General features: G+C 45.3%; 1 protein-coding gene across 3 annotated transcripts in view; it reads left to right on the top strand.

Moving 5' to 3' along the window:
* The window catches only part of LOC145338628 (voltage-dependent L-type calcium channel subunit alpha-1S-like), a 421,023-nt gene that overhangs the window by 359,715 nt on the left and 41,773 nt on the right, over positions 1–19,535 (top strand). For all 3 annotated transcript variants that reach the window (XM_080183005.1, XM_080183003.1, XM_080183004.1), the window contains one exon: positions 16,056–16,158. In XM_080183005.1, the coding sequence (XP_080039131.1) occupies positions 16,056–16,158 (103 nt within the window). The remainder of the gene's footprint in view (positions 1–16,055; positions 16,159–19,535) is intronic.

Raw genomic sequence — 19,535 nt, 5'->3', positions numbered from 1 at the left:
CCAGAGTTTCAATTCTCCTTCCAAAGGACTAATTCTCAGTAGATGTTGCAGAGCTGAAAAATCAAATGAGCATTCTTATTTGCTGTGCTAAACCTGGGACGCATATATGTTTGGGAGGTTTGGTTGGAACAGCACATTGAACTGTTAAGGTTTATACAATATCATGTCATTGTTTTTGTCTTGTTTGTAATTGGTGAAGATTATTGCTAATTTTCTTTCTATGTGTTAACTGTATTCTTAAATAAACTTTGTTTGATAAAAATTCCCTAGTCATTTGAACCATATCCAGAGTGAAACATCTTGACCACAATTCTCCCAAAAAGACTCTTAAGTTTCAACATTGTGTGAAAACTGGAGTAAATAATTTTTTTTTCAGTGGGAGTTTGGAGAAGAATCTCCCACACTCTGTGCACTGCAGTGTGCACTCGTGTGAATCACAATCAAAACCAGCCCGGGAGGCTGGCAGCATAGCGTTCAGCAGGCCACTGTGCATTTGCCGATCTTTCAGGATCGAGATTGGCACATGTGCAGTGGCCCTGTGACTCCTGCGTCACCGGCCTTCTCACCCTCCCATGGCTCGATCGCTGCTAAGCCCTGCAATGCCACAGCACCGACCATCTCACCTCTCCACAGCCTGATCACTGGTTCTCCAAGCATGTCCGGAACTAGATAAATGCTGACCCCCTTCTGACCTCTGCCTGCCTCGATCATTTACCCTGTCACCTCACCTCAAGCCTCTATAGCTCCAGATCTCTGGCACAGACCTGATGGCATTGCAAATCCGGTGCCAGGAAATGTGTTTAGGGCTGGACACCCAACACAGATCGCATTAATTCAGCCCTACTGAAATTTCCAGGCCCACTGTGCTAATTGTTTAGCACAGCGGGATGGGAGAATCACCCTCCTAATGCTTACCCACCTCAAATTCTAGGCTATCTTCATAAAATATCTTGGAGCTTCTGACCTGGATTATGACAATTTTAAGAGGGTTGGTGTATGAATAGGAAAGTTTTGCTGCAACTATATAAGGTGCAACCACATCTGGAGTATTGTGAGCAGTTTTGGTCCCCTTATTGAAAGAAATATATTATTTCATTGGAGGCAATTCAGAGAAGGTTCATGAGGATGGTTCCCAGTATGAAGGGATTGTCTTATGAGAAAAGGTTAATCTCTACTGATTGGAATTTAGAAGAATAGGAGGTGGTGTGATTGAAACATATTGGATCTTAAGGAGCTTGACAGGGTAAATGCTGAGACAGTATCATGGGAGGGTGTCAGACCTCACATGGCACAGTCTCAGAATAAAGGGGCAGCAATTTAAGATTGAGATGAGGAGGATCTTATTTTCTCAAGAGCGTTGTGAGTCTTTGGAACTTCTTGCCACAGAGTGCTATGGGGCAGAGTCCTTGTGTATGGAGGAATAGGGATCAGAATATTGAATCTGATGATCAGCTATGATCATGATGAATGGCAGAACAGGCTCGAAGGGTTGAATGGCCTACTCCTTCTTCTAGTTTCTCTGTTTCTATGTTTATTTAAGGCTGTGATAGATTTTTGATGAATGAGAGAATCAAGAGTTATGGGGCAAAGACAGAAACATAGCCATGAGGAATGTCGGATCAGCCAAGATCCTGTTTAATGGTGGAGCAGACTCAAGGGGCCAAATGGCCTACCCTGTTCCTATTTCTTATTGTCTTATGGTCTTAGTATTGAGGATTGATAAATTCATTATTAAAGATTGTGTTTGTTAATAAGAATTGTACAGCAGACTCATAGCTATAGCTAGCTCCCAAAATGTCTCTGCTTAGGAGGACTCCGCCCACTGGGATGATCCCATACTCTGAACCCTGATTGGTCACTGAGGCCATGTGACCCCCTCATCTGCTGTGTTGCCCTTAAAGGGATAATTACCACACTCCCACAAAAGGAAAAGTAACACATGCATTCCACATATTGGACCTCAATAGCAGGGTCAAACAAGTATCGCCTTCCAACTAAAGGCATATTGCCTAAGAATGGCACTGCAAGTGAGTTCATTGTTGTGAACGAGTTCCTTCAGAATCATGTTTTACCTCGTTGCGAATGAATTAACTGCATCGAGGCTGATGTCCCTTCACCAAATCCAGATTTATTTACAATAGTAAAACTCTGATAGGTATTGTCTAATACAGAGTATACATCCTGAGTGCCGGTAGCTCAGACACTCCATATTATAATACCTCTTCAGGGCTTTCTTTGGACGGCATTAACTGCCTCAGTCAGGGAGTTCATATTCTAACAGATGAACCTCGTTAAAGCCATTATATTGAGGGCCTCCCTTGTTGTCCTGCCTTGCCAAGCCCGTGCTGCCACCTATCCTCCATCTTCTAGCTCCTCCTTGGCCTCATCTTCCACATCCTCCTTTTTTCCTATTCATTTGGGGACATGGGCATCACTGGCTGGCCAGCATTTATTGCCCTTCCCTAGTTGCCCTTCAGAAGATGATGGTGAGCTGCCTTTTTGAATTGCTGCAGTGCACATACTATGGGTTGACCCGCAATGCCATTAAGGAAGGAATTTCTAGGATTTTGACCCAGCAACTATGAAGGATCGGCACTTTATTTCCAAGTCAGGAAGGTGAGTGGGTTGGAGGGGGTGTTCCCATATATCTGTTGCCCTTGTCTTTCCAGATGGAAGTAGCCATGGGTTTGGAAGGTGCTGTCCAAGGATCATTGGTGAATTGCTGCAGTGCATCTTGTAGAGAGTACACACTACTGGACTGAGTGTTGATGGTGGAGAGATTGAATGGTGCCAATCAAGCGGGCTGCTTTGCCTTGGATAGTGTCAAGTTTCTTGAGTGTTGTTGGAGCTGCACCCACCTAGGCAAGCAGGGAGCATTCCATAACCATCCTGACTTGTGCTTTGTAGATGGTGGACAGGATCTGGGGAGTCGAGAGGTGAGTTACTCACTGTAGTATTCCTAGCCTCTGACCTGCTCTTGTAGCCACTGTGTTTATGTGGCGAGTCCAGTTGAGCTTCTGGTCAGTAGTTACGCGAAGGATGTTGACAGTGGGGGATTCAGCAATGGTAACATCATTGAAGGTCAAGGGGCAGTGGATAGAATGTTTCTTATTGGTGATGGTTGTTGCCTGGCATTTGCCACTCATCAGCCCAAGCCTGAATAATGCTAGATCTTGTTGCATTTGAACATGGACTGCTTCAGTACCTGAGGTGTCGTGACTGATGCTGAACATTGTGTAATCATCGGCGAACATCCCCACTCCTGTCCTTATGATGGAGGGAAGGTTATTGGTGAAGCAGCTGAAGATGGTCGGATCCAGGACATTACCCTGGGGGACTCCTGCAGGAATGTCCTGGAGCTGAGATGACTGACCCTCCACAACCATCTTCCTATGTACCAGGTATGACTCCAAACAGCGGAGAATTTGTTCCCTTGTACCCATTGATCCTAGTTTTGCTGAGGCTCCTTGATGCACACTTGGTTGAATGTGGCTTTGATGTCAAGGGTTGTCACACTCACCTCACCTCTGGAATTCAGCTCTTTTGTCCATGTTTGAACCAAGGCTGTAATGAGGTCAGGAGCTGAGTGACCCTGGCGAAACCCAAACTAGGCATCACTGAGCAAGTTATTGTGAGCAAGTGCTGCATGATAGCACTGTTGATGACCCCTTCCATCATTTTACTGATGATCAAGAGTAGACTGATGGGGTGATAATTGGCCAGGTTGGATTTGTCCTGCTTTTTGTGTATCGGATACCTGGACAATTTTCCACATTGTCGGGCAGGTGCCACTGTTGTAGTTTTACTGGAACAGCTTGGCTAGGGGGGTGGCAAGTTCTGAGCGCACGTTTTCAGTACTATTGCAGGAATGTTATCAGGGCCCATTGACTTCGCAGTATCCAGTGCCTCTAGCCATTTCTTGATATCACGTGGAGTGAATCAAATTAGCTGGAGCCAGCATCTGTGATGCTGGGGACCACTGGAGGAGGCTGAGATGGATCATCCACTCGGCACTTCTGGCTGAAGATTGCTGCAAATACTTCAGCCTTATCTTTTGCACTGATGGGCTGGGCCCCTCCATCATTGAGGATGGGGATATTTGTGAAGCCTGCTCCTCCAGTGAGTTGTTTAATTGTGCACCACCATTCACAATTGGATGTGGCAGGACTACAGAGCTTAGATCTGATCTGTTGGTTGCGGGATCACTTAGCTGTTGGTTGTGGGATCAATGATGGAGGGACCCTTGCTGTTTGTGATTATTATAAATGACCTGGATGAGGAAGTGGAGGGATGGGTTGGTAAGTTTGCCGATAACACGAAGGTTGGAGGTGTTGCTGATAGTTTGGAGGGATATCAGAAGTTGCAGCGTGACATAGATAGGATGCAAGACCTAGCGGAGAAGTGGCAGATGGACTTGAACCCAGATAATTGTGTGGTGGTTCATTTTGGCAGGTCAAATGGGATGAAGGAATATAATATTAAGGGTAAGGCTCTCAGCAGTGTGGAAGGTCAGAAGGATCTTGGGGCCTGGGTTCGTAGGACTCTCAAATCGGCTTCGCAGGTAGAAGATGTGGTTAAGAAGGCATATGGTGTACTGGCCTTCATCAATCGAGGAATTGAGTTTAGGAGTCAGGAGATAATGCTGCAGCTGTATAAGACCCTGGTCAGACCTCACTTGGAGTACGGTGCTCAGTTCTGGTCGCCTCATTACAGGAAGGATGTGGAAACCATTGAACGGGTGCAGAAGAGATTTACCAGGATGTTACCTGGATTGGGTGGCATGCCTTATGAAGATAGGTTGAGAGAGCTCGATCTTTTCTCTTTAGTGAGACGAAGGATGAGAGGGGACCTGATAAAGGTGTATAAGATGATGAGAGGTATTGATCGGGTGGACTCCCAGAGACTTTTCCCCAGGGCTGAAATGGCTGCCACAAGAGGACATAGGTTTAAGGTGCTGGGGAGTAGGTACAGAGGAGATGTCGGGGGTAAGTTTTTCACGCAGAGGGTGGTGGGTGAGAGGAATCGGCTGCCATCAGTGGTGGTGGAGGCAGATTCGTTAGGGTCTTTTAAGAGTCTTCTGGATGAGTACATGGGACTTAATAGGATTGAGGGTTATAGGTAAGCCTAGCAGGTAGAGATAAGATCGGCGCAACTTGTGGGCTGAAGGGTCTGTTTTGTGCTGTAGTTTTTTTCTATGATTTCTATGATTTTTAACTACTTCTGGAAATGAATTCGACAGGCTCACCACTCTTTGGGTGAATAAATGTCTCCTCACCTCCGTCCTAAATGGTCTACCCTGAATCTTCAGACTGTGATCCCTGATTGTGGACTCCCCCATCATCGGGAATATCCTCCCTGCATCTATCCTATCTAGTCTGGTTAGAATTTTTTTCAGTCTCTATGAAATCCCCTCTCATTAGTCTGAACTCCAGAAACAAGAACCCTAACCTAGTCAATCTCTTCTCATACATCAGTCCCGCCATCCCAGGAATCAACCTGGTAAACCTTTGCTGCATTTTCTGGAGAGCAAGAACATCCTTCCTCAGAAAAGGAAACCCAAACTGCACACAATACTCTAGTTGTGGCCTCACCAAAGTCCTGTATAATTGCAACAACATATCCCTGCTCCTATACTCAAAACCTCTCACAGTGAAGACGAACATCCCATTTGCCTTCTTTACTTCCTGCTGCACCTGCATGCTTACCTTCAGTGACTGGTGCACAAGATCACCCAGGTCCCATTGCATACTCCTCTCTTCCAATTTACAACCATTCAGGTAGTGATCTGCCTTCTTGTTTTTGCTTCCAAAGTGAATAACCTCACATTTATCCAAATGATACTGCATCTGTCATTGATTAGCCCACTCACCCAACCTGTCCAGATCTTTCTAAAAGATCTCTGCATCCTTGTCACTGTTCACCCTCCCACCCAAGTTGGCATTATCTACAAACTGTGAGATGTTACATTTTGTTCCCTCATCCAAATCATTAATATATATTGTGAATAGCAGGGGTCCCAGCACCGATCCCAGTGGCACCCCACTAGTTACTGTCTGCCAATTTGAAAAGCATCTATTAATTCCTACTCTTTGTTTCCTCTCTGCCAACTGTTTTTTTTATCCATCTCAGTATACTTCCCTTAATCCCATGCGCTTTAATCTTGCACAATAATCTCTTGTGTGGGACTTTGTCAAACATTTTCTGAAAGTCCAAATACACCACATCGACTGGTTCCCCCTTATCAACTCTACTAGTTACATCTTTAAAGAATTCCAAAGATTTGTCAAGTATGATTTCCCCTTCATAAATCCATGCTGACTGGGGGCTAGGGGGCTGAGGGTGTAGGGTGTCGAAATTTGCTGATGACACGAAGATAAGCGGAAAAGCAAATTGTGCGGAGGGTGTGGAAAGTCTGCAGAGGGCTCTAGATAGGCTGAGCGAGTGGGCGAGGGCCTGGCAGATGGAGTACAATGTTAGCAAGTGTGAGGTTATCCACTTTGGCAGGAAAAATAGTAGGAGGGATTACTATTTAAAGGGCGAAAAGCTGCAGCATGCTACGGTGCAGAGGGACCTGGGGGTCCTTGTGCATGAGTCGCAAAAACCCAGTCTTCAGGTGCAGCAGGTGATCAAGAAGGCGAATGGGATGTTGGCCTTTATAGCGAGGGGGATAGAATATAAAAGCAGGGAGGTCTTGCTGCAACTGTACAGGGCACTGGTGAGGCCGCAGCTGGAGTACTGTGTGCAGTTTTGGTCGCCGCACTTGCACAAGGATATTTTGGCCTTGGAGGGAGTGCAGAGGAGGTTCACTAGGCTGGTACCGGAGATGAGGGGGTTGGACTATGAAGAGAGACTAAATAGACTGGGTCTGTACTCCTTGGAGTTTAGAAGGATGAGGGGGGATCTTATAGAGACGTATAAGATAATGAAGGGGTGGATAGGCTAGAGATAGAGAGATTCTTTCCGCTTAGAAAGGATAGCAGGACTAGAGGGCAAAGCCTCAAGATAACGGGGGGAGGCAGTTTAGAACGGAGTTGAGGAGGAACTTCTTCACTCAAAGGGTGAATCTCTGGAATTCTCTGCCCGTTGAAGTGGTGGAGGATACCTCGCTAAATATATTTAAGACACGGGTAGATAGGTTTTTGGTAGGCAAGGGAATTAAAGGTTATGGGGAGAAAGCAGGAACGTGGAACTGAGCCACTTCAGATCAGCCATGATCTTATTGAATGGCGGGGCAGGCTCGAAGGGCTAGATGGCCTCCTCCTGCTCCTATTCCTTATTTTCTTATGTTCTAATGACCCTGTCTGATCCTGCCACTGCTTTCTAAATGCTCCACTATAAAGCCTTTGATAATGGATTTGAGAATTTTCCCCACTATTGACGTTAAGCTTACTGGTTTATAATCCCCTGTTTTTGAATATTGGAGTGACATTAGCTACCCTCCAAAGGGTCTACAGGATCCTGGAAGATGACCACCAATGCATCCACTATTCCTAGAGCCACTTCCTTAAGTACTCTGGCATGTAGATTATCAGGCCCTGGGGATTTATTCCCCTTCGATGCCATCAATTTTCCCAGCACCATTTCTTTACTAGTATTGATCTCCCTCAGTTCTTCCCTCTCACTAAATCTTGCATTCGCCAATATTTCTGGCATTTGATTTGCATCCTTTTTTGTGAAGACAGAATCAAAGTACGTATTCAGTTGCTTGGCCATTTCTTTGTCCCCTACCATACATTCCCCTATTTCTGTCTATAGGGGACCTACATTTGTTTTCACCAACCTCTTTCTCTTAATGCATCTGAAGAGTTTCATAATGAAACTCTGAGTGTCAGTTTTTATCTTCCCTGCAAGCTTACTTTCGTACTGTATTTTCCCCTTCTTAATCAATCCCTTGGTTCTTTGCTGAATTCTAAACTGCTCCCAGTCCTCAGACTATTACTTTTCTTGGCCACCCTGTATACTTTTTCCTTCAATCCAATACTCTTTCTAATTTCCTTTGTACGCAATAGACTGGCTCTCTTACCCATTTTGCTTTTGTGCCAGACAGGAAGAAACAATTGCTGCAGTTCCTCTATGTGTTCCTTGAATGTTTGCCATTGTTTATCCATTACACCTTTAAGTAACTCTCCCCAATCTACCAAGGCCAGCTCACACCTCATATTCTCATAGTTTCCTTTGTTGAGACTCAGCACCTTAGTCTCCGAATCAACTACTTCATCTTGATAAAAAATTCAGTCATGTTATGGTCGCTCATTCCCAAGGGGTCTCGTACAGCTAGATTGGCAATGATTCCCTTCTCATTACACAGTCCCCATTCTAAGATGGCCTGCTCTCTAGTTGGTTCCTCCACGTATTGGCCCAGCCAATCATCCCGTATACACCCCGGGAATTCCTTCTCTACAGCATTGTATCTAATTTGATTTGCCCAATCTATGTGCAGATTAAAATCATCCATGATCACCAATATTCCCTTATCACATGCATCTCTAATTTCATGTTTAATGCCATTCCCAACATCACCACTTCAGTTTGGGGGTCTATATATGATACCCACTAATGTTTTTTGCCCCTTGGTATTTCTCAGCTCTACCCATACAGACTCCATTTTGTCTGAGTTCATATCCTTTCTCACTATTGTGTTAATTTCCTCTTTAACCAGCAGTGGCACTCCATCACATTTTCCTTTATGCCTATTCTTCCTAAATATTGAATACCCTGAGACATTTAATTCTCAACCCTGGTCACCCTGCAGTTGTGTCTCCATAATCCTGATCATATTGTACCCTTTTACAACTATCTGCACAATTAGTTCATCAACTTCATTGCAAATGCTCCATGCATTAAGGCACAGAGTCTTTTAAGCTTGTCTTTTTAACATTATTTGCCTTGCTCCCAATATTTTTCTCTATAGCCTTGTTTGAACTTTGTCCTTGGTTTCTCTGCCTATCACTTTTCTTATTCCCTTTTCTACCTTTTTGTTTTTGCACTTGCTCCCTCCTTCTCTGACTCCTTACAAAGGTTCCATTCCCCTGGCATATTCATTTAAACCCTCCCCAACCGCTCTAGCAAACAGCCCCCCTAAGACGTCAGTCCCAGTTCTGATTGTAGAGGTCCACCTCCCCCAGAACCGGTTCCAATGCCCCAGGAATCTGAAACCATCTCTTTATCTGATATATTGTGTAATTTCTACTCTGACAATCACGTGGCACCGGTAATAATTCTGAGATAACTACCTTTGAGGTCCAGTTTCTTAACTTTCTTCCTAGCTCCCTGTATTCTGCTCTTAGGACTCACCCCTTTCTTTACCTGTGTTGTTTGTACTGATGTGTACCACAACCACTGGTTGTTCACCCTCTATCCTCCAGAATGTCCTGTTCTCGCCTTGAGACATCCTTGATCACTAGGGAAGCAACATACCACCCAGGAGTCTCGTTTGCGGCCAATTGAATCCTGTATAACTATTGCACTGGCACACTTTTTATCCCTCCCCTCTGCAGCAGAACCAAGTATGGTGCAACGAGTTTGGAAGCTGCCACTTTCCCCAGAGAGGTCATTCCCTACAACAGTATCTAAAGTGGTATATCTGTTTTGCAGGGAATGGCCACAGGAAAACCAGGGTTGACGTCCGAGCTTGATGGTAATGGTTGCATGAGGATGTGCTGAGCCATGAGTTTACACATTGTGCTGGAGTACAGTTCCACTGCTGTTGATGGCCCACAGCGCTTCATAGATGCCCAGTCTTGAGTTGCTAGATCTGTTCAAAATCAGATAGTGATAATGCCACAACACAATGGAGGCAACACAACACAATTATTCTCAATGTGAAGACATGACTTCATCTCCACAAGGACTGCGCAGTGGACATTCTTACCGATACTTTCATGGGCAGAGGCATGCCAGCAGATTGGTAAGGATGAGATCAAGTGTGATTTTTCCTCTTGTTGGTTCCTTCACCACCTGTTGCAGGCCCAGTCTAGCCGTTACCTCCTTTAAGACCTGACCAGCTCCATCAGTGGTGCTTCTGCCGAACCAACCTTGGTGGTAGACATTGAAATCCCCCACCCAAGTACATTTTGCATTCCTGCCACCCTCAGTGCTTCATCCAAGTGTACTGATTCATCAGCCAAAGAGGTAACCAGTAAGCTGTTTCCTTGCCCATGTTTAATCTGAAGCCATGAGCCTTCATTGGGTCTGGATTCAATGTTGAGGACTCCAAGGACAACTTCCTCCTAACTGCATAGCAGTGTGCCATCACTTCTGCTGGGCCTGTCTGCTGGTGGTAATGGTGATGTCTGAGCTGAGGCCCATGAGAAGTGCTATTTCAGGCTGTTGCTTGACTGATGTGTGAGACAGCTCTCCCAATTTTAGTATTCGACCCCAGATGGAGGACTTTGCAGGGCCAACAGGGCTGTTTGTTTTGCCATTGTCTTTTCCGCTGCCTAGGTCGAGGCCAGGTGGTCCATCCAGTTTCATTTCTTTGATGAGACTTTGTAGCGATTGATATAACTGAATGGCTTGCTTGTCCATTTCAGAGGTAGTTGAGAGTCAACCACACTGCAATGGTCTGGAGTCACATGTAGGCCAGACCAGGTTCCTTCAGATTTCCTTCCCTAAAGGACAATAGTAAATCCATTGGTGGTCATTTTCCAAAATTCTCTGGACTCTGGAATAGTTCCTACAGATTGGAAGGTAACTCATGTAAGCAAGTCAAGATCGAGGTAGAGAGAAATCAGGGAATTATAGACCAGTGAACCTAATGTTGGTACTGGGGAAGTTGCTAGAGTCTATTATTAAGGATTTCATAACTTGCATTTGGACGGCCGTGGTATAATCAGACAAAGCATGGATTTACAAAAGGGAAATCATGCTTGACAAATCTATTAGAATTCTTTGAGGATGAGAACCAGTGGATGTGGTTTATTTAGATTTTCAGAAGGCTTTTGACAAAGTCTCATATAACAGACTATTACGTAAAGCTAAAGCACATGAGATTGCAGGTAATGTCTTGAGATGGATAGAAATTTGGTTAGGAGATAGGAAGCAAAGAGTTGGCATAAATGGGCCTTTTTCTGATTAGCAGTCAGTGACTAGTGGGGTTCCACAGGAATCTGTGTTGTGACCCCAACTGTTTTAATGATTTGGAAGAGGGAATGAAATGTATTATCTCCAAATTTGCAGATAGTACAAATGGGAGGGTGAGCTGTGAAGAGAATGCAGAGATGTTTCAGTGTGATTTGAACAGGCTGAGTATGTGGGCATGTGCATGGCAGATGCAGTACAACGTGGATAAATGTGAGGTTTTCCACTTTGGTAGCAATACTAGGATGACAGATTACTACTTGAATGTGTGTGAATTGAAAGAGGTGGATACTCAACGAGACCTCACAGTCCTCATGCATCAGTCACTGAAAGTGACTACAGCAGGCAGTAAAGAAGGAAAATGGTATGTTGGCCTTCATAGCAAGTGGATTTGAATCAAAGGATAGGGATGATTTGTTGCCATCTTGGGTCAACATCTGTGTGGAGTTTGCACATTCTCCCCGTGTCTGCGTGAGTTTCCTCTGCACGCTCCGGTTTCTTCCCACAGTCCAAAGATGTGCGGGTTAGGTGCAATGGCCATGCTAAGTTGCCCTTTAGTGTCCCAAGATGTGTAGGTTAGAGGAATTAGTGGGGTAAATGTGTGGGATCATGGGAATAGGGCCTGGGGTGGGATTATTGTCAGTGAGACTCTATGGGCCGAATGGCCTCCTTCTGTAGTGTAGGGTTTCTATGACTCTATGATGAATTGTATAGGGCATTGGTGAGACCATACCTGCAATATTGAGTGCAGTTTTGATTTTATTTTGATTTGATTGTCAATATTTGATTTGATTGGCAATATTGTGTGCAGTTTTGATTTGATTGTCACATGTTAGCATGCAGTAAAAAGTATTGTTTCTTGTGCACTATACAGTCAAAGCATACTGTTCTTAGAGAAGGAAAGGAGGGAGTGCAGAATGTAGTGTCACAGTCATAGCTAGTGTGTAGAGAAAGAGCAACTTGGTGCGAAGTAGGTCTGTTCAAAAGTCTGATGGCAGCAGGGACAAAGCTGTTGTCAATTGGTACGTGACTTCAGATTTTTGTATCTTTTTCTTGATGGAAGAAGGCAGAAGACAGTATGTCCAGGATGCATGGGATCGTTAATTATGCTGACTGCTTTTACGAGACAGCGGGAAGTGTACATAGAACATAGAACATTACAGCGCACAACAGGCCCTTCGGCCCTCGATGTTGTGCCGACCAGTGGAACCAATCTAATGACCCTCTAACCTAAACTATTCCAATGTTATCCATATGCCTATCAACTGACCATTTGAACGCCCTTAAAGTTGGCAAGTCCACAACTGCTGCAGGCAGGGCATTCCACACCCTTACTTCCCTCTGAGAAAAGAACCTACCTCTGACATCCATCCTATAATTACCACCCCTTAATTTAAAGCTATGTCCCCTTGTGTTAGCCGTCACCACTCCAGGAAAAAGGCTCTCACTATCCACCCTATCTAACCCTCTGATCATCTTGTATGCCTCAATTAGGTCACCTCTTAACCTTCTTCTCTCTAACGAAAATAACCTCAAGTCCCTCAGCCTTTCCTCATAAGACCTTCCCACCATACCAGGCAACATCCTGGTAAACCTCCTCTGCACCCTTTCCAATGCCTCCACGTGCTTCTTATAATGCGGCGACCAAAACTGTATGCAATACTCCAAGTGCGGCTGCACCAGAGTTTTGTACAGTTGCAACATGACCTCACAGCTCCAAAATTCAATCCCTCTACCAATAAAAGCTAACTCACCGTACGCCTTCTTAACAACCTTATCAACCTGGGTGCCAACTTTCAGGGATCTACGCACATGTACACCGAGATCTCTGCGCTTGTCAACACTACCAAGAGTCCTTCCATTAGCCCTATATTCTGTACTCCTGTTACTCTTACCAAATTGAATCATCTCACACTTTTCCGCATTAAACTCCATTTGCCACCTCTCAGCCCAGCTCTGCAGCTTATCTATGTCCCTCTGCAAACTGTAACATCCATCCTCACTGTCTACAACTCCTCCAACTTTGGTGTCATCAGCAAATTTACTAACCCATCCTTCTACACCCTCATCTAGGTCATTTATAAAAATGACAAACAGCAGTGGCCCCAAAACAGATCCTTGAGGTACACCACTTGTAACTGAACTCCAGGTTGAATATTTCCCATCAACCACCACCCTCTGTCTTCTATCAGCTAGCCAATGACTGATCCAAACTGCTAAATCACCCTCAATCCCATGCATCTGCATTTTCTGCAATAGCCTACCATGGGGAACCTTATCAAACGCTTTGCTAAAATCCATACACACCACGTCAACTGCCTTACTCTTATCCACCTCTTTGGTCACCTTTTCAAAAAACTCGATAAGGTTTGTGAGGCTCAACCTACCCTTCACAAACCATGTTGACTATCCCTAATCAATTTATTTCTCTCCAGATGATTATAAATCCTATCCCTTATAATTCTTTCCAAAACTTTGCCCACAACAGAAGTAAGGCTCACTGGTCTATAATTCCCAGGATGGTCTCTACTCCCCTTCTTGAACAAGGGGACAACATTTAATGTCCTCCAGTCTTCCGGCACTATACCTGTAGCCAATGACGACATGAAGATCAAAGCCAAAGGCTCTGCAATCTCCTCGCTAGCCTCCCAGAGAATCCCATCCGGCCCAGCGGACTTATCTATTTTCATACTCTCAAGAATTGCTAACACCTCCTCCTTAAGTACCTCAATCCCGTCTTGTCTAAAAGCCTGTATCTCAGTATTCTCCTCGACTACATTGACTTTTTCCTGCATGAATACTGACTAAAAATATTCATTTAGTGCCTCTCCTATCTCTTCAGGCTCCATGCACAACTTCCCACTACTGTCTCTGACTGGCCCTAATCTTGCCCTAACCAATCTTTTATTCTTGACATACCCAGAGAAAGCTTTAGGGCTCGCCTTGATCCTATCCGCCAAAGTCTTCTCATGTCCTCTTCTGGCTCTTCTTAACACTCTCTTTAGCTCCTTCCTGGCTAATTTGTAACTCTCCAGTGCCCTAACTGAGCCTTCATGTCTCATTTTTACATAAGCCTCCTTCTTCCTCTTCACTACAGATTCAACTTCTTTAGTACACCACAGTTCCCTCGCTCGACCACTTCCTCCTGACAGGTACATATTTATCAAGGACTCGCAGTAGCTGCTTCTTGAATAAGCTCCACATTTCAGTTGTTCCCAGCCCCTGCAGTTTCCTACTCCAACCTACATATCCTAAATCTCGCCTAATGGCCTCATAATTACCTTTCCCCAGCTGTAACTTCTGCCCTTCAGTATATACTTATCCCTTTCCATCACTAAGGTAAACATAACCAAATTGTGGTCACTATCACCAAAGTGCTCACCTACCTCCAAGTCTAACACCTGGTCTAACACCTGTAGACAGAGTCAATGGATGGGAAGCTGTTTGGTGTCTGAGGAACGATGTACTTTCTGTTAGAGGGAGTACACCAACGGTTTACCAGGCTGATTTCTGGGATGGCAGGTCTGTCATATGAGGAGAGACTAAGTCAGTTAGAATTATATTCACTGGAGTTTAGAAGAGTGAGAGGGGATCTCACAGAAACTTATAAAATTCTCATAGAGTTAGACAGGGTAGAGTCAGAAGGCATGTTCCCAATGGTGGGGGAGTTCAGAACTAGGGGGTCATAGTGAGGATAAGGGGTAAACCTTTCAGAACTCAGGTGAGGAGAAATTTCTCCACCCAGAGGGTGGTGAATATGTGGAATTCACTACCACAGAAATTATTGAGGCCAAAACATTGTCTGATTACAAGAAGAAATTAGATGTTGCTCTTGGGGCTAAAGGGATCAAGATCTATTGGGAGAAGTGGGGAGGGGAGATCAGGATATTGAATTTGATGATCAGCTATGATCAAAATGAATGGCAAAGCAGGCTCGAAGGGCTGAATGGCCTATTCCTGCTTCTAGTTTCTATGTTCCTATATAGTGAATCAGATGGCTTTTTCCAACCAGTGCTCATGGGACAGTGTTGGATTGGCAATATGTGCTTGACACTGGCACTGCCCACCATGCACCCTGACACTTCCCACTGGGTACCAGCTCCATGTGATATCCCCATCCCCCCTCTTGCTGGTGAGAATTGCATCCTGGCATTTTATTGCACTAAGTGCCATAAGATTACAGTTTTAAACTTGCCCGAAAAGCAGGGCTAAAACTGTCTCGTATTCTTGGTCATTTGACACTTCGAATTTTTTTTGTATGATCTCATCCAAAGTGAAGAATACAATAAAGAGTAGGATCAGGAGTAATCAAGAGGATGAAGATCCTTGGACTGGGTGAAGCCATATGAAGACGAGGACAAATAGGAAACATCTACATCCACTCTTGTGTCTATGATTCCTTTATCTTCATGCAAGGTGCAAGAGGATGCTGACTTTCAGTCTGCAAAACAGAGTGCCTCGATGCTGGGTCCATAATCAATCCCCCCAGGTCACTGCATGAGATGTATTGAGGTGGTTTTATCCCTTCTGTATCAGCTTGACTGTAATAAGAAGTGTGCGTGTGTTTGTTTCTTGCTCTCAATGTATTAATAACTCAACAAAACACTTTATCGTCCCATAGATTTTTAAGCCATATTTCACTGTCCCCATACTTGCCTTGAGAAAATTGACAACTCAGAACATGGTATCGAGTGGAAACACAAAGTAAACACAATAAACAATTTATAAGCACCAAGATCCCATTAATCTCCATGAGGTAATCTGTGCTGGTGAATTTTATTTATGCAATGTTGGTTGGTGGTAAAATGTTGACCAGGGATCCTGGGAAATTTAACTGCTCCTCTTTCAGTGCTGCTGTGGGAACGTTAACATCCACTTGAAGAGCTTGAATGTCTAATGTATGTTTGCAGAGCTCTGTGTTTCTGAACTGTGATTTGCTAACTCCCTGTAGCTGATTTCTTCATTCTTTTCCCCAGAGGTTGGTCTCCATGAACATGCCGATGAACAGTGATGGCACAGTCACGTTTAATGCTACCCTCTTTGCATTGGTTCGGACAGCCCTCAAAATTAAAACTGAAGGTAGGAAAATTTATACTGAAGGAGAAACAGGTCACACGCTGAACGTCCCTTCCTAAAACAGCTGTCGGAAGTTGAAGATGGAGCAAGGCTGTTCGACAACAGTTTATAGACCTACCATGTAGAGTATGGCTTTGTTAAAGTAATACGGAACTATGAGCTACTGTATCAAAAGTAGAAAATTAAGGAGTTATATAGAGGGTAACTACTTAGCATGGAGGATTCTTGTTTATTTTCAGAATTAACCAGGCAAATTGCTCCACCACAAAGAAGGGTTTATGTCGAGAGTACACAAGCATAGAAGTTAACTTAATGCAACAGTAATGAGTTAAAGGTCTGGAGACATGGAGGGCGATTCTCTCACAGGTGCTGAACTAGCAGCAAAACTGTTCTAAGTTGCGCCAGTTCTGACTAGTCAGCTTCTCACCTGAATCTCCACACTCTATGCAATGCCGAGGGCCCAGTCATGAATCTCATTAAAAACCCAGGAGGGCAGGCCTATTCGCATCAGAGAACATAAGAACATAAGAAATAGGAGCAGGAGTAGGCCATCTAGCCCTTCGAGCCTGCCCCGCCATTCAATAAGATCATGGCTGATCTGTCGCTGCTCAGTTCCACTTTCCCGCCCTCTCCCCATAACCCTTAATCCCCTCTCTTATCAAAAACCCATCAACCCGCGTCTTAAAAATATTGAGCGAGGCAGCCTCCACCACTTCAACGGGCAGAGAATTCCAGAGATTCACCACCCTTTGAGTGAAGAAGTTCCTCCTCAACTCCGTTCTAAACCACCCCCCCCCTTTATCTTGAGGCTGTGCCCCCTAGTCCTACTGTCCTTTCTGAGCGGGAAGAGTCTCTCCACCTCTATCCTATCCATCCCATTCATCATCTTATACGTCTCAATGAGATCTCCCCTCATTCTTCTAAACTCTAACGAGTACAAGCCTAGTTTATTCAGCCTCTCCTCATAGCTCAACCCCCTCAACTCCGGTATCAGCCTAGTAAACCTCCTCTGCACTCCCTCCAAGGGAGATTGACAGTTCTGGAGGTGTGTGCATGTGCAATGGCCCCAAACTGTCAAACTCCTGTTTGCTGGCCAGCTCAATTGCTGGCCAGCCTAGTACCATCACAGTGCTGCCCCCCCAGCAACCCCCCCCCCACAACAGCCCGAGCTTGACCCCCACAACCATTCCCGGGCTAGCCCTGACACTCCCTGTCCCAGAGCACTCGTCAGCAGTTGGCGATATCCCCATCCCCCTCACCCCAGCAATTCCCCCTCCTCCAGCTGCTGACCCCACCTCCCCCCCAGAGCCCCAGGGTCAGCCACCCCCAGAGGCAAACCCCTCCCCATGTCAGATCAGCCACCCCGACCCCAGCCAGCTCTAATCGCTGCCCTCCCTCCATCCCAGACCAACCCCAATGCAGAGTGGTAGCAGGATTCCCCACCCCTACCAATTGCATCCAGGCTCTGCCCACAATAGACCACCCCATGGCACTGCCCAATGCCTGATGGGCAGTGCTAACGTGCCTCCTGGGCGTAGGCACTTTGTCCCTTGGGCAGTGCTGGGGGCACAGACTGGCACTGCCAGGGTGCCCATGCTCAGAGACACCACCCCTGCCACCCAACCCTTGGGAGGCCCCAATTGCCTCCCCCCTCTTCATTCCAGCAGTCTCATGCTCGTTGTGCAAACGTGGAGAGCTAGCCTAAGCCCCACTAGAATGAAGGATCTGGCAGGACGGGAGATTCGATCGGGACCTGAAAGGTCCTGATGATTAATTGATCTACATGTTTAAAATAGATTTTAAAAAGATTTAAATTACTTACCTGCCTTCCTGCTGGTTTCCAGGGTAGTCTGGCAGGCGACTGCTGGCCGGCTCTGGGAGATGCGCATGCATTCCCCTGCGCATGCGCAAATCCCCGTTCAAGGCCGCTGACTGCATCTCCCGTCTGGACCCACCAGAAAAGTGGCGGGCCCGGATGGGAGAATTGTGCCATGAGTTCAAAATCCACCAACGAGGAATTTAAATTCATTAAACATACCTGTAATAAGAAGCTAGCCTCAGTAATGATGATGATCAAAACAAAGCACATCTGGCTATGGTTAGCACTGCTGCCTCACGGCATCAGGGACCAGGTTCAATTCCGGCCCGGAGTGACTGTCTGTATGGAGTTTGCATGTTCTCCCCATGTTGCTTGGGTTTCCTCCGGGTGAGGACAACAGCTTACAGACATCCCACAGTCCAAAGATGTGCAGGTTAGGGAGATTAGCCATGGTAAATTATGCACAGGGTTTTGGTGGCGGGCTGTAAGACATTCTACTGGGGAATCAGTGCAGACTCAATGGGCCAAATGGCCTCCTTCTGCACTGAAGAGATTCTGTGGTTCATTCACGTCATTTAGAGAAGGAAACCTGCCATCCTTACCTATCTGGTTTACATGTGACTTCAGACCCACAGCAATGTGGTTAATCTCAACTTCCTTCTGATATGGTTTAGCATTTACAACTCTGCTATATAAAATTCCCTGTAGAAATCTTGAATAAAACTAAAAGCGATGGACACTCAACATCAACCTAGGTACACACAGCCCAGTCCGCCAAACTCCTCCTCACTTAGGTACAAAGAACAAAGAAAAACACTGCATAAGAAGAGGCCCTTTGGCCCTTCAAGTCTATGCCAATCACAGATAACTAAACGAAAAAGAACCTTCTGCCTTTACTCAATTTATATCCCTCTATTCCCTCCCTTTCATGTACCCATCCAGATGCCTCTTAAATGCTATGAATGTGCCTGCTTTCACAACCTCCTCTGGCAGAGCATTCCAGGCATCCACCACTCTTTTACACGAAAAACTTATCTTGCACATCTCCCTTAAACTTCCCCCCCTCTACATTGAACCTGTGCCCCCTCGTAGTTGACACTTCTACCCTGGGAAAGGCCTCTGACTATCCATCCTGTCTGTGTCTCTCATTATTTTGTAGACCTTGATCAGGCCTCCCCTCAACCTCTGTTTCTCCAGTGAAAGTAATCCTAGTTTATTCAACCTCTCATAGAGTCATAGAGGTTTACAGCATGGAAACATGCCCTCCGGCCCAACTTGTCCATGCCACCCTTTTTCTTTCTAAAACCCCTAAACTAATCCCAATTGCCTGCATTTGGCCCATATCCCTCCATACTCATCGTATACATGTAGCTATTAAATGCTTTTTAAAAGACAAAATTGACCCAGCCTCCACTACTACCTCTGGCAGCTTCTTCCAGACACTCACCACCCTCTGTGTGAAAAAATTGCCCCTCTAAACACTTTTGTGTCTCCCCCCTCTCACCTTAAACATATGTCCTCTCTTTTTTAGACTCCCCTACCTTTGGGAAAAGATGTTGAC

Source organism: Carcharhinus amblyrhynchos, unplaced genomic scaffold (assembly GCF_965287045.1).
Source record: "Carcharhinus amblyrhynchos unplaced genomic scaffold, sCarAmb.v2.hapA chromosome_113, whole genome shotgun sequence".
NCBI lineage: Eukaryota > Metazoa > Chordata > Chondrichthyes > Carcharhiniformes > Carcharhinidae > Carcharhinus > Carcharhinus amblyrhynchos.
This window is presented reverse-complemented; position numbering and strand designations above follow the sequence as displayed.